Source organism: Neovison vison, chromosome 8, assembly GCF_020171115.1.
Source record: "Neovison vison isolate M4711 chromosome 8, ASM_NN_V1, whole genome shotgun sequence".
In the NCBI taxonomy this organism is placed as follows: Eukaryota; Metazoa; Chordata; class Mammalia; order Carnivora; family Mustelidae; genus Neogale; species Neogale vison.
In genome coordinates, this window is record NC_058098.1 from 118,143,710 (window position 1) to 118,158,052 (window position 14,343).

The 14,343-nt window shown below is 38.1% G+C and overlaps 1 protein-coding gene across 3 annotated transcripts in view; it reads right to left on the minus strand.

Annotated features, from left to right (window-relative positions):
* Positions 1–14,343, minus strand: part of HEATR5B (HEAT repeat containing 5B) — a 107,359-nt gene that overhangs the window by 14,839 nt on the left and 78,177 nt on the right. For all 3 annotated transcript variants that reach the window (XM_044261782.1, XM_044261783.1, XM_044261781.1), the window contains 6 exons: positions 13,869–14,048; positions 7,778–8,015; positions 6,358–6,612; positions 4,772–4,899; positions 2,011–2,155; positions 851–1,117 (listed from right to left, as the gene is read on the minus strand). In XM_044261782.1, coding sequence (XP_044117717.1) covers positions 851–1,117; positions 2,011–2,155; positions 4,772–4,899; positions 6,358–6,612; positions 7,778–8,015; positions 13,869–14,048 — 1,213 coding nt within the window. The remainder of the gene's footprint in view (positions 1–850; positions 1,118–2,010; positions 2,156–4,771; positions 4,900–6,357; positions 6,613–7,777; positions 8,016–13,868; positions 14,049–14,343) is intronic.

The window sequence follows — 14,343 nt, forward strand, 5'->3', positions numbered from 1 at the left end:
AAAGAAGATAGAAAAACAGAAGGGAAGCACTACCATATATACTTTGATAATTATCTGAGCAATTTGATGAATCTGGTAGCAATTCTAAGACATGTAATCAATCTTTAGTGTACTCAAGTCAGCCTTAACCAAGGTGGGAAAAGTGAAGAAAGGACTATATGGGTAAGCAAAGAAGAAGTGAAAAAATCCTGGAATTTGTAGCTGAAAGAACTTTAAGTCATTGAATCCAACCTCCCACCTCACGGAAAATGCTCAACGCTTTCTCTGCCATTGTGCTTGGCCTGCAAAGCTCCAGCAACAGAGAACCTCATATCTATAGGCTCACGTTGGGTTGAAATTTACCTTTATACTCCTTATACTATTTCTCTCTTCCAGATAAATAGAGGGAAAGTCTACATTTCCATCCAGTACTTTTCAGATATCTGCAGACAACTATCATCTTTGTAGCTATAATCTCTTTAGTTCTTCCTAAGAGTTGATGATCATACTCATCTGACATTTTTATGGTTGGTCAGTTACTCAAGAGTGGCAGACAGATCAGAAACTAACAGGTTTGGTTATGCCACCATATGCCTGTCTGCTAACGTCCAGTGCCTTGCCTCAAGCTGTGGTTTTATCTCCCTTGTGAAGTTTGTCTGAAATGTATCTGAAGAACATCTCAAGTTCTGGGTTTTTTGAATCCTTAATCTTTATAGGCTCCTAAAGGTTAAGACACCATAAAAGACTAACTTCTCCTTCCATACTTGAGACTAAAGAAGAAGGTACGTTATAATAGCACTTAAAATCAAAGGCAAGCTCATCTTTGTCTACTGTAATAGAATGCATTTCCAAACATTGATTAATACCGTACCAGCAGGCGAACAAAGGGACGGTAAGTCAGAGAGTATGGTAACTGTGGCTGCCACCAAACGAGCACTTTCTTCTGACAGTCGAGTTTTGGTGGCTATGTGACTGGGTGAATCCGACATCTTGGTACTGAGATGTGGCATATGACGTACTAAAATGAACATCAACAGCTCCATAGTTGCAAACACAAGAGATTTTCCAGGAACAAGACCACCGCTGTCACCGCCTTCTCCAACTATAAGACATGACTCTTTTTCCACATCATCTTCATCTTGGATGAAAGAAAATTTGGTAAAATTTCCAGAAAAAAAATTATGGCACAGAGTAGGTAAAACTATATAGTAAGTATATTTGAGAAATTTTATTTATTTATTTGACAGACAGAGATCACAAGTAGGCAGAGAGGCAGGCAGAGAGAGAGAGAGGGGGAAGCAGGTTCCTTGCTGAGCAGAGCCCGATGTGGGGTTTGATCCCAGGAACCTGGGACCATGACCTGAGCCGAAGGCAGAGGCTTTAACCCACTGAGCCACCCAGGTGCCCCTGAGAAATTCTTTTAAAGGAATTTACAGCTGAATGTCTAACTGGCAACACATGTCTTTCTCACAATAATTCTCTGTCCCCCTATAATTCTGTTTACTGACCTCTCTCTAAAAGTAAAGGACAATCCATTTCTTACTTCAAAAGTTTTTATTGGGTATTTTTATTAGGATTGTATTTCATATTATGAGGAACATATATGTTAGGTAGAACCATGTGAGGTTGACACTTTTGAAGGTGAAAAATAGTTGACTAGCAGCAATTTCATTTGGTTCCTTCCTTCTTATTTTTTTTTTTAAAGATTTATTTCTTTATTTGAGAGAGAGAGCACAAGCGGGAGGGGCAGAGGGAGAGAGAGAGAATCTCAAGCAGAGATGGGAGCCTGACACAGGGTTTGATCCCATGACCCTGAGATCATGACCCGAGCCGAAACCAAGAGTCAGATGCTTATCTGAGTGCACCACTCAGGTGCCCCTCATTTGGTTTTTCCTAATGAAAGCAAAATCAATTGCCAATCTTCTAAATCTTTGACTACATTTTTAATTAAAAACTTCCCGGGACTGACACTTAAAAAGTTAGAGTACAAACAAGATCTACTTCCAAATTAGCATAATTTCCAGTGCTTACTTAGAGTGTTTCTTTTTTCTTGCAGATAATCCTGAGCAGCTCTTACTATCTGTTGTACGACCCCAGTGACCAGCAGCTGAACAGAGGGTGGGTTCCAGGTCAACAGGAGGCGGTGCAGAACACTTAGCAACTCAACACCAATCAGCTAGTATAAATTAATATAGTTAAATTTAATTAATCTTAATTTCAAAGGACAAAATTATATTACAATCTAAGAAAATATGCATGTAAAAATAAATCAGTGTGGTAACTAAAATTAATATATATGACTCTGTAACAAGTAAGAACAATCTTAACAGTCTTAAGAAATGGTCATATTCTATCCCAACAAATTTTCATTCAACAAATTACTGTGGATACTAGGTACTTCCCATAAGCCCCTCTCCCATTCATCTCAGCAACTATTACAGACTTTCATCACTCACTTTAAGCCTCTTACAATCATACACATCAAACCCATCCAATGAACCTGTCTCAAATTTTAAAGAGGAAGGAAAAAAACTTAACTATAACTAAACCTACCTTTACCTCTCTCCTTAAGATCAAGTGTCTAGACTCTACCCAAGGCTGATTCATCTTTCCTTATTTGCTTCCTGTCCTATCTTATCTGACCTCCCAGGGATTGATTCTTCAAGGACCTTGATTGCATTCCATATGCCTTCAGTTTCTCTGTCTAGGTCTGTTCCTTTCCCAGTATAAGGAAAACACTCAGGTCTTTCCTGTTTATTTCCTCCCCCCCACCCCACCCCCAATTCTCTCAGAACCTTCTCTGTCCCCATGTCCTGTATCTCTGTTGTGCTTCCTCTGGTCCCAGCCCAGAGGCTTCCAGTTCCTTCACCCCTCATTCACCCCTCACTCTTCTACCTAAGATAGAATGCTCCATCTGAGATCGTTAGTAACCTTCCCTGGATCCTCTTCTGTCTTCATATACTGGATTCTGGTTCTTTTGAGACTGTTGTCTATCCTTGAAACTCTCCTCTGCCCTTGTAACTATGTTCTCTTAGTTCTCTTCCTACCTCTCTGCAGTCTCATTTCCCTCATCTCCATCCTTGTTTGCTATTTGTAATATACCCTCACGTTCCAGTCCCAGCCCTCTTTTTTCTTCCTTTATTCAGTTTTCCTAGGCCAGTGTAACTCACTATTTCTCTAGAAATAAAACGCAAAGAGCCTCTTAACTGGCCTTCCTGCCTCCCTTGTCATGTCCTATAGACCAATTTCACAGGGTCAATAAAAGTGATCAAATTCTATATATATACCATATTTTGAAATACAAGTTTATCAGGTCATTCCTCTATTTTAACATTTTTTAATGATTTCCTATCACTTTTAAGATAGATTTTTAGACCCTTTCACAGGCCATACAGGAATCTTCACGATTTGGCTTTTCCCCTGTCACGCAGCCTCATCTCCTAACAACTCTTACATGCTCCATTTGTCTCAGCTGTAGTAAATGACAGTAGTGTCCTTGAACTTGTCACGTTCTCTTACACCTCCTTGTCTTTGGATTTGCTTTTCTCCCAGAGAAAAAAGCCCATCCCTTTTGTGCTGCCTCACTAATTTCTCTTTTCAGATTTAATCCAACCCTCATCTCCTCTGAGAAGCCATTCCTTACTTTCCTTGAAGTCAGGGCTCCTTCCCTCTATTGTCCTCGGACTTTACATACCTTTACTAGCTCAGCATTTGTCATACTGTCCTGATCTCCCTGTACCTGGATCGGGGGTACCTGTACTTTTGATATCTATAGCCTCAAACTGTGCCTGATGGAGAACAGGCACAGAGTGAAAGCTGTTGGGTAAATCAATACAATACTGATGATTTTGAAATTATAGGATCCAACTCAGGAAGAAAAATATAATCCATTCAGGTGTAAAGCAGTGCTTGGATAAACAAAACATTATTGAGTCCAAAAAATAGGTAGGTAGTTGGGTGTGGGATGTATTATGTTAAAAAAAAAAATGAGTGAATGTAAACATAGTATTCTCTCTTCATTCACAGATTAAGTTTTAAATTTCATAAAAACCAGAAGTTTCTTGAAGTAAGCTGTAGTTTAGCTGAGGAACAGCTTCAGATTGTAGGGTACAAGAAGAGTTCATCAGTGAGTGAATCTTGTAATCACAAAACATATGCTTTGTTTTATTTTGGTTTTGGTCAGCATCATGTGCACAACTAATTTGATATAATGAATGCTCTCAACTTTCTTTATCTGTTGGTGTTTTATGGAAAATTACCCCACACTGTAGATGTGTGATGGTGACCAAAAAGATGGTTCTTATGAAAAGAAAAGAATTTCTAATTAAAAAGAATAAGAAATCCACCAATCGCTTGGTTCTATAACATGAATAAAGTCCTCTAAAATTACATATAGAAATTAGAAAAAGCAATTCATTAAACTGTTAATGAGTAATTGAGCCAGTGCAAAAAAAATTCATTAAATGAGAGATAAAACATTATCAAACATTTAAAAGTGGTATAATTTATTTAACAGCCTTATAAATTACTTCAGGCCTTTATCAATAGACTCATTAGCTGGGGCTGAATGCATCCCTTAATTTTTAGTTTTACTTGATTACCGATAAACACATCTAAGAAGATACACTGACTATTCCTATGCTGGTGGTGCCTTGTCATCCAACATTCACGATAAAGTCAAAATCCTAAATACTTATCATATATTTATTTCATACAGGAGAAAATTATCTTAAGACAAACAGGATGAAAACAAAGCGTATAATTTATTATCTGTTATAGAAATATACTGTACCTGATCTTCTGCAATATGGATTCGGGCATAAGGAGAATCGAGCAAGGTGTGTAAGGCCTGTAGACATGCTGTGACATGTTCAATAGGCTCCTCAGGTCTGGGGGAACAAAGGAACTGTATGCTCACACCTGCGACGTACATAATAAAAACACACGTTTGTCACTATAAAACACTTTGTTGCTCTGACATCAGATTTTTTTCTCTATTCTTCCTCTATTCTTTTACAGATTACTTTAACACCTCTTTAATGCTACCTTAAAGTAGAGTCAAATGCTTACCAAACGCAGCTGCCAAACTTTATAACACAGATTGTAGCTTTGCCATTAGGTTAATAATCAAGTTGAAGGTTGGGGGAGAGAGGCAGTTCCAAGGTCATGGAGTTAAGAAGATACTCAATTTTTTATTTTTAGGAATTCAAAAAATAATACATTAAAAATAAACTTATGTAAATTATAAAATTACTTCTCATTAAATGGTTGTCAAACAATTTTCATGTCTACAAGGATTTTTTAGTGGCAAGCTACAGAGACAAAATGGATATCATGGATAACAATTATTCTTAATTTGCACAAGGGTAAGGTCTTTCATATTTTCATGTATGAGATCTACTGACAAGTTCTATAATTTCACCTTACCAACTATGTTCTTCTTCCCTCCCAAAAATATAAAACTGCTTAAGAGCCTCATTAGAATTTATAATATATTAATGTTAAAAGAGCATCTATAAAGCAATTATAAATTGAGATTTATTCAAATTTGCTTTAACTTTGCATTTTATTATTTCCTCATAGACAATTTGTTAAGTGTCAAGTAAAAAGAAAATCTGCCATTGAAAAAAGAAAAATGTAGTTTTTTTCTTGAAAATTATTCACTATTGCTCTGTGAGTGAACACAGCAGCTAAAATTTTTAGAACAGTTTTTAATAATTAACTTTTTCTATTAAAAATTCAGTTAACAATTTAGAACATGTGCTTAAAAAATCCTCTCCTTTTTATTCCTTCTCTGGACTGTGGTATATAAAAACTTTTCTATAGCATTAAAATGAAAGATCTGAAGGAGTTCAGAACATGCCACACCAAAATATGCCTCTTTGACATATTGATTATTTTCAGCTGAAGGTACTTGATGAACAGCAGATGCAGTAAGGGTTCTCTGACCCCTTTCCACCTAAAAACAAGTCAACATTTCTCGTGAGAAATGTGCCCTCTCCGTATCAGGAAGAGAAGACTGGGAGTCAATGTTGAAATAGACTTGTACAAACAAACCTACTAAAATTAGTTTCCCCCATATATTTCCTAATCCCTGTCCCACAATTTATTGTCCCCGGCCCAAACCCCTTTTGTCTGGTCACATCCCCACAATTTATTGTTCTTTGCGTCAAATGGCATATAAGTTTTTGGGCCTAATGGCTACTTTAGATTGAAAAATACTAAATCCGTATGCTTTTCTCCTGTTAATCTGTCTTATGTCAATTTAATTCTTAGGCCAGCCACACAACCTAAAAGGATAGAAGGAAATTTTTTCTTCCCTACAGACATGAATTTCAGAAGTGACACATCTTGAAATATATCAATGTTCACACCTACCTAAAATCAGATGCATTCTGTCTTTGTTAATTTCTGGCAAAGATTTAGCACCAGGCATTGCTCCCGATGTCTGGTTTAAATTGACGGGTGTAGCACGTTTCTGTAAGCCAGGTATTGCTGCTGCTTCTGTAGACTCTGAACATGTAAATCCTGTGCTATTTAACCAAAGTGCCACCGCGTGAAGAATCGGGGCCCATGAATTCCGGTAGTGAAGTCTAGCTGTATCAATGGTCTCGGGAGTATAAAATGCTCCACCTGTAAAACAGGCCAATCGAAGCCATTACTTTTATTGCAAGTGGTCAACCATTCATTAACGAGTAACTTAAAAATCCTCATTACTTACTCTTAGTCCATTTGGGCTGTTATAACAAAATACCACAGACTGGGTGGCTTATCAAACAGCAGACATTTATTTCTCACAGTGCTGGAGCGGGTGGAAGTCTGAGATCAGGCTGCCTCCATGCTCAGGTAAGGGCCATGTCTCTGACTCATAGCTGTATTTTACATGGTGGAAGGGGCTAGGGGCCAGTGTGGGTGGGGTCTTTCCTCTAAGGGTACGAATCCCATTGCAGAGGGCTTCACCTCCTGACCTAAGTGCTTCCCAAAGGCCCTGCTTCTGATGCTAATCACAATAGGGACACAAAATTCAGACCATAGCACGTACTAAAGAGCAATCTGGCCAAAGAGATTCTCTTTATTACAAAGCCATCAAAAGTGAGTCTTTCCTGCAGCTGCAGAACTGGAGGGCCTCTGTGCCTTCCTCACCAGTGCTAGGGTTTCCAGCTTTTTCTCCGCAACTGCAGATGCCGCTGGGGATCCTCCACCTTTCTCTACCCGGTGGTCACAGGCTTCCTCTTCACTGTTGCCAGAGACTCCCTAAACTCTGGTCACCTTCTCATCCTGCCCCAGCCAAGGAACTCTGTCTCTTCTTTCTCCTTCCTCTGCCTTTCTTCCTTAACTCCTGTTTTCACTACCAAACTGAGGACTCCCCCATCCATCCTTGCATACATTGATCAGCCCAGCAATCAACTTCATCAGAGTTATGCATAATGACTTGTTATGCCTGGTTATTTAGAGTACTCTAGCTCATACAGTTATTACTGTGACAGTGAGAACTTTTTGCTTGGGTTAACAAATGAGCTTAATGCTACATTTGAATCAGGGACAACATGCTCGCAGGGACAGAGTGCCACGTTTAAATCTACAGAAATATAAAATGTCATCGCCACATCTTAAACTAGATTACTACATTATTAATAATTAATTAAATTTAAGGGGTTTTACTCTCTTTATAAATTCAAGGTGGGTAAGTTACGCTATAATATTATTAATTATTATTGTTGCCAGCTTCCACCAACTACATTTTGTTTAATTACTACTCTAAAGTCCATAAAGGCAAAACTCTGAATGTAGTACTTACCATCGGGGGGGAGCTGACTAGCAAACTCAGCCGGCAGAGTCAAAAGTGCATAGTCTTTTAACGCTGCCAACCACAGGCGACTGAGTGTTGGCAGTTCGGGCTGCACAAGTGTTATCAAACTATCTGGTGGTAGTTCATCTATGGCACCATAATCATCATCATCATCATCAGTACTTTTCATTGCTCTTTTTGGCTTTGACTCTGCTTCCTTCTTAATATTCATAGCAACCACATACACCTAGTAAGATATTCAGGAGGAGAAAATAATAAGGCATAATGTTAAGAAATGACTTAATCTAAGTTGCTATACAATTGAATTTTTGAAAGTAATTGAGTTTAGACCCTGGAAAGTCTGTAACTTCATGGTTTCCTGACAACCTCCAAAGAATTCCACCTGCTTTGGAGACAATCTTTTTTTATTGATCTGACTGCTGACTATTCCTCTCAGAAAATATTCCTTTAGTAGAGTTCACTGAGATGTTTCTGGCTTCTCTTGTTATACTTTACAAAGCCCCCTTTTATGTGTGTTTTTTTCTTTTTTTGTCCTAGGGTATAACTTCCTGTTTACTGCCTCTACTTTCGCAGACTTATTAGACACAATCAGACAGCACATTCAAAGAAAAAGGCTGGAGGGGGATGGGAGAAGGGCAGAGAAAGGATTTCCATAAATATCCTTCTAGCCTCTTAAGGGATACTTAGCAATCTGGCCTCTATAATAGAGTAGAACCACTCATATAATTTACTAGTCACATATATATTATCTGTATCCTTTCTCTCCACTTAGTAGACCAAAAAGATGTATAAATGCAACTTACTAAAACGTAACTTTAAACATTTTTCTTTGTTGCAGTTATTTTTGATTTTTGTTTTTGTACCTATATTTAGGCTTTGGCAACTAGCATAGACTGAGCACAGAATATGAGGGAGAAGTAGGTGAAGGTTTTACTCTATAGGCAATGGGGAAGGGAAGAGGTCACTGCAGAATTTATAGATCAAATATTATGTATTTTTCCTAAACTTTTAATTTTATTTTAAAATTATACCATAAAAAGTTTTGAAAATGAGTTTTTAAAATTACTCAAAATCCCAATTTCCAGGTTACTATATTTTATCTTTGTAAATTATAATTTTGTTGTACAAAGAATTTTGTATTTAATTTTATCTTTTAAAATATCATAATGTTTTCCCATGGAATGTGCATCTTCATAATCATTACTCTTAATGGCTGTAGGGGATAAGCCATAATACATCTAACAATTTCCCTACATTGAAATTTTATATTTACTTCTGTTTCTTGATTCAGCCTTGGGAATCTGAACAAGATATAATTTTCAAAGACAAAAGGTGTATAATTCTTCACATTATAATGTTCCAAGTAAAGCTTTTTATAAACATTTCCTTCCTGTATTTTATTAGATATTTTTCCCTAGGATAAAGTCCCAGGAAAGGAATTATTGCATCAGTGACTACAGATATTTTTATGGCTCTGAATAGACACTGCCAAAACCTTTCTATAATTTATATTGCTACTAGCAATACAGGAGAATATATTTTTTAGACTTCTTTTTAAACAATGTTTGGCTTATCTTTCTTATTAGACATTACATAAGAAAAATAGAAAAATCAAAAGCGTAAATAACTTGAAGAAAATACCATGAGCATTCTAAACATGTTGTATATACATAGTCTTTTAAATGATACTGTGTTGTGAATAGCTTTTATTTTTTTAATTAAAAATTTGTTTAAAGATATTTTGAGAGAGAGAGACAGAGAGAGAAAGAGGGCATGCAGAAGTGAAGGGCAGAGCGAGAAGGAGAGAGAATCCCAAGCAGACTCCCCGCTGAGTGTGGAGCACTCAGATTAACAAAGTCAATCTCATGACCCTGAGATCACAACCTGAGCTGAAACCAAGAGTTGGACGCCCAGCCAACTGTACCACAGAGGCACCCCTGTGAATAACTTTTTTTTTTTTAAGATTTTTATTTATTTATTTGACAGAAAAAGATAAGTAGGCAGAGAGGCAGGCAGAGAGATACAGGGGGAAGCAGGCTCCCCGTTGAGCAGGGAGCCTGATGCGGGGCCCAATCCCAGGACCCTGAGATCATGACCTGAGCTGAAGGCAGAGGCTTTAACCCACTGGGCCACCCAGGTGCACCCCCCACCCCCCTGAATAACTTTTAACCAAATTCGTTAGTCACTTAATTCCATCATCTCTTAGGATCAAGACATACATTTAAGTTATTTCCATTTTTTCTGAGAAAAATAAACATTGTAATAAACACCACCATAACAGGGTCTTTGTGTATATCCTTAATATTCCTTAGGATAAACTGGTTTTAGTAAGTGTTTTGATATATCTCACTCTTTAGAAAAATTTTACTATCATTCTAAAAATGATGTTAATTTAGCTAGGAAATGTTTCTGTATTTCTTCACCCTCCCCATATGTTTATGTGTAGCTTTGTTTCCTCTCTGTGAATCATCAATTTATATTCTTTGCCCAAAATTTGCATTTTAGAATGATTATGTTGAGAATCTGTACAGGAATATCTGCCAGTGGAGTCAGGGAAGACTAACAGTAGAAGAAAATTAGGATGCAACTGCACAGACCAGGTAACAGATGATGAGGACTCAAACTAAAGGGAGGGGCAGAAGAGAGGAAGTATTTTTTTTATAGCTATGCAAAAGGTGTATGTAATCCATTGCTAAATTTAAAAAATAGTCACTATGTTGAATAAAATTCCATTTTTTAAAAAAGATATAGATAGATACATACAGTTTAAGGCATATAAAGACTTACATGTGCACATATGCATAGTGATATACACCAAAATATTAAGTTATCTCTGGATGATAAGAAGATTACAGAAGGGATAAGATTACAGATTTTTTTTAAATAATACCTCTTCTCTATATTTTGAATATGTGCAGTGAATTGGTATTTTTATTATCAGAACAAAATTATATTATCTTCAAAAATAGTATTAACAAAGTCAAATACATAGGAATTAGATACCTACTAGATATAATACGAAGGGGACTGAAGAAGAAGCAGTTAATATTGATACTAGGCTCTGGCCTGAAGATAGAAGGTAGAACCAGTAGTTGGGATAAAGAAGATAAAAGAAGTAAGAGAAAGCACAGTATTTTTTAAAGACATGTTGGGTGTGTGGTACTTATGGGTCATCCAAGGGGAGATGTCTAGTAAACATCTAAAAATATGGGATTGGAATTTGGTCTGGGTGGAAAAGCAGAATTACAATCTTTAATATACAAGTTAAAGCAATAGTTTATGGGTATGGATAAAGTTGCCCATAAAGTACGAAGAGAGGGGAAAGGGACAAGAAAAATACCAACATTGAAAGAGCGGGCAGGCAAAGAGAGGCCAGCAAGCGATGTTGAGAAGGAACAATGAAAAGGAAAGAGGAGAAGCAAGAGGGGAGTGTCACGAAAGTCAAGGAAAACAAAGAGCTTCTAGAGGAGACAATATCAAATGCTGCAGAGAGGCCAAGGAACACGGACTGATGAGTGCACAGTGACACGGATAATTCTCTCATTTGTAACTTTAGTGAGAATGATTCCAATGGTATGGTGATGACACAGGGAAACCAAAGGGACCTCATGAAAAACTGCTTTTTTTGGGTCCTTTTCCTGTTTCTCTTCTTGCTGAGATCTATACCCCCCACCTTACGCATGCTGTATATCCTCCTTGTACAGGTCAAGCACTTAATGACTTCTTCAGAGTCTTTCAGCACAACAGACAACACCTAAGGAATGACTGGGTGGGGCCGTCACGTAAGTTTTCCAAGACTACTGACTCCAGACACCTTGACACCAAGACCGCTAGTTCCAGCGCATAAGTGACTTACGCAGGACACCTGAGCACTCCTTGTCTGACTAGTTCCTGGAGGCCTGAGAGGGCACATACACCAGACCACCATCCTCAATAAAAATCCCAGGCCCTAAACAAAGATGAGATTCACTCTCCTTTCCTTTTCAAGTCTCCCAGATGTTCTGTCTGTATCTGCTGTCTCTATATCTTCAATAAGCTCTGCTCTCATTCTCTTTTGGCTTGCGTTTGACTTTGATCCTGCTCAAACCCAAGGACTCTGTTGGCTGGTCCTACAGGACCCCCTCTGGGTCCTCAGACCCAACCAGCCTGCATCAGTGAGAATGACCCCACATTGTGGGGGACTGAGAAGCAGGTGACCAAGAGTTGAGGCAGTGAAGATACTGAAACTCCATCAGTGAACTGAGACATGAGAGGAGAGAGGGAAAGCAGTGAGAAGAATACACTTAGGTGGGGAGGAAGACAAGCAAGAAGAGTTAGCACATAGAGGGAGAGGCTGAAGATACAGAAGTGGGCATGACTGATAGCACTGAGCTAGAAAGTCTCCCCTTCACACTCATATTTAACTAACATTAACTAAGAGGTGAAAGCACAGTTCCCAACTCATGTAAATCTAAAGATTTCAAGGTAAAAATCTGAGGAGATGGAAAATGGATATCCTCAGCTTTCTGAGTCAAAGAGTATAAGCAAAGAGAGGTCTTCAGGAGAGAAATCTAGAATATGCTGGGCATCCGAAGAACATGATGAAGGAAAGGCAGATAAACAGGTAAAAGAATTATGAGATGGCTTTCAAGGCTGAGGCATGAGGTGCACATCTTTAAATTATAGTACAAACTACCCTAAAAAAGAAAAAGGTGTCAACAAAAATGTGCATTATTAATTTAGTTATGTGAGACTCTGATCTAATATTTTATCTTATTTATTTCATTTTTTAAAGATTTGTACTTATTTATTTGAGAGAGAGAAACAGTGGGAGACAGCATGAGAGGGAGAAGGTCAGAGGAGAAGCAGACTCCCCGTGGAGCTGGGAGCCCAATGCAGGACTTGATCCTGGGACTCCAGGATCATAACCCAAGCTGAAGGCAGTTCCTTAACCAACTGAGCCAACCAGGCGCCCTGATCTATTTTTTGAAAGCAATAATCTATCTTCCATTCAATGCCAGCCACAATGTCCTTTGATAAACATTGCCTTATAAGAAGATACTATTTCGGGGCGTCTGGGTGGCTCAGTGGGTTAAGCCTCTGCCTCCGGCTCAGGTCATGATCTCAGGGTCCTGGGATCAAGCCCCACATCGGGCTCTCTGCTCAACAGGGAGCCTGCTTCCCCCCTCTCTCTGCCTGCCTCTCTGCCTACTTGTGCTCTCTCTCTGTTAAATAAGTAAATAAATAATCTTTAAAAAAAAATGATATTATTTCCACATTATAATGAAAAAAAAAAAAAAAAAAACCCAAAACCCAAAAACCCGAGGTCTGAGATCAAACCATTTGACCAAAGTCAAGAAGACGGTAAATTATAGAGAGAGAACTTGTTTACAGCCTCTGGATCAGCATTTAATGCTTTTTATACTAAACTACACCAGTCTTCCTGGTAGGTGAGTCAAGCATATTAATGCAAGTCAGCAAAGAACTAGATGACTGATAACCAATGTTATGATCATCAAACCTTGTGCTGCCTAATTTCCACATAACTAGTTAGGGGAGCCCTTTCTCAATATAGAAATTTTGAAAAAAACCGATTAAAAAAGACTTTCGGGACACCTGGTTGTCTCAGTCAGTTAAGCCTCTGCCTTCAGCTCAGATCATGATTCCAGGGTTCTGGAATAGAGTCCTGCATCGGGCTCCTTCCTCAGCGGGAGGCCCACATCACCCTCTGCCTGCTGTTGTCCTCCTCATGTGCTTGCTCTCTTTATCTGATAAACAAATAAATAAAATCTTTTTAAAAAAAAATAAACAAACATAACTTTCAAAGGGTTGAAAAGAGTTCTTTGAGACATAAATAAACATATTTCAGTGAGATGGAGCAAATAACAAATTTCCAAAAAGCATTTTATACCAAAGGTCACTTTAAAAAGCAAAAAATCAAAATTTTTTCACCTACAGGAATAGGGGAACATTTTCTCATGGATGGAGAAATTGTTCAAAAACAATAGGCTGTCTGATGATTCACAGACCTGTACCCTGGGGCAAATAATACACTTTATGTTAATAAACAACAACAACAACAACAATAGGCTGTGGTTACCTCTGCCCACGCTTTGAGAACAGCCAGCTTTTCCATGGTTGTAGCACTCTCTCGGTACAGCTGGCTTGAAGATCCTTTTCCAGCCTGCACTTTGTCCAGAGAAGAGACAAGTAGATTGTGCACTCGACGGAGGTCATTGAGATCACTGACAACTCCACTTCCAATCCATGTACTACACACCTAGCCAAAGAAAGAAATTTTAAATTCTCTATAAAAAACTAATATTTAACTATAAGAGTATGAAGTAAATATGATTTCCCCCCCTTGGGGGAAGAAACAAAATATCAATGAAGAAAACAAACAAAAAAACCCCAAATGCTGTGCTTCAACTTTATTTTATTTATTTATTTATTTTTTAGATTTCATTTATTTATTTGATAGGCAGAGATCACAAGTAAGCAGAGAGGCAGGCAGCGAGAGAAGGGGATGCAGGATCCCTGCTGAGCAGAGAGCCCGATGCGGGGCTCGATCCCAG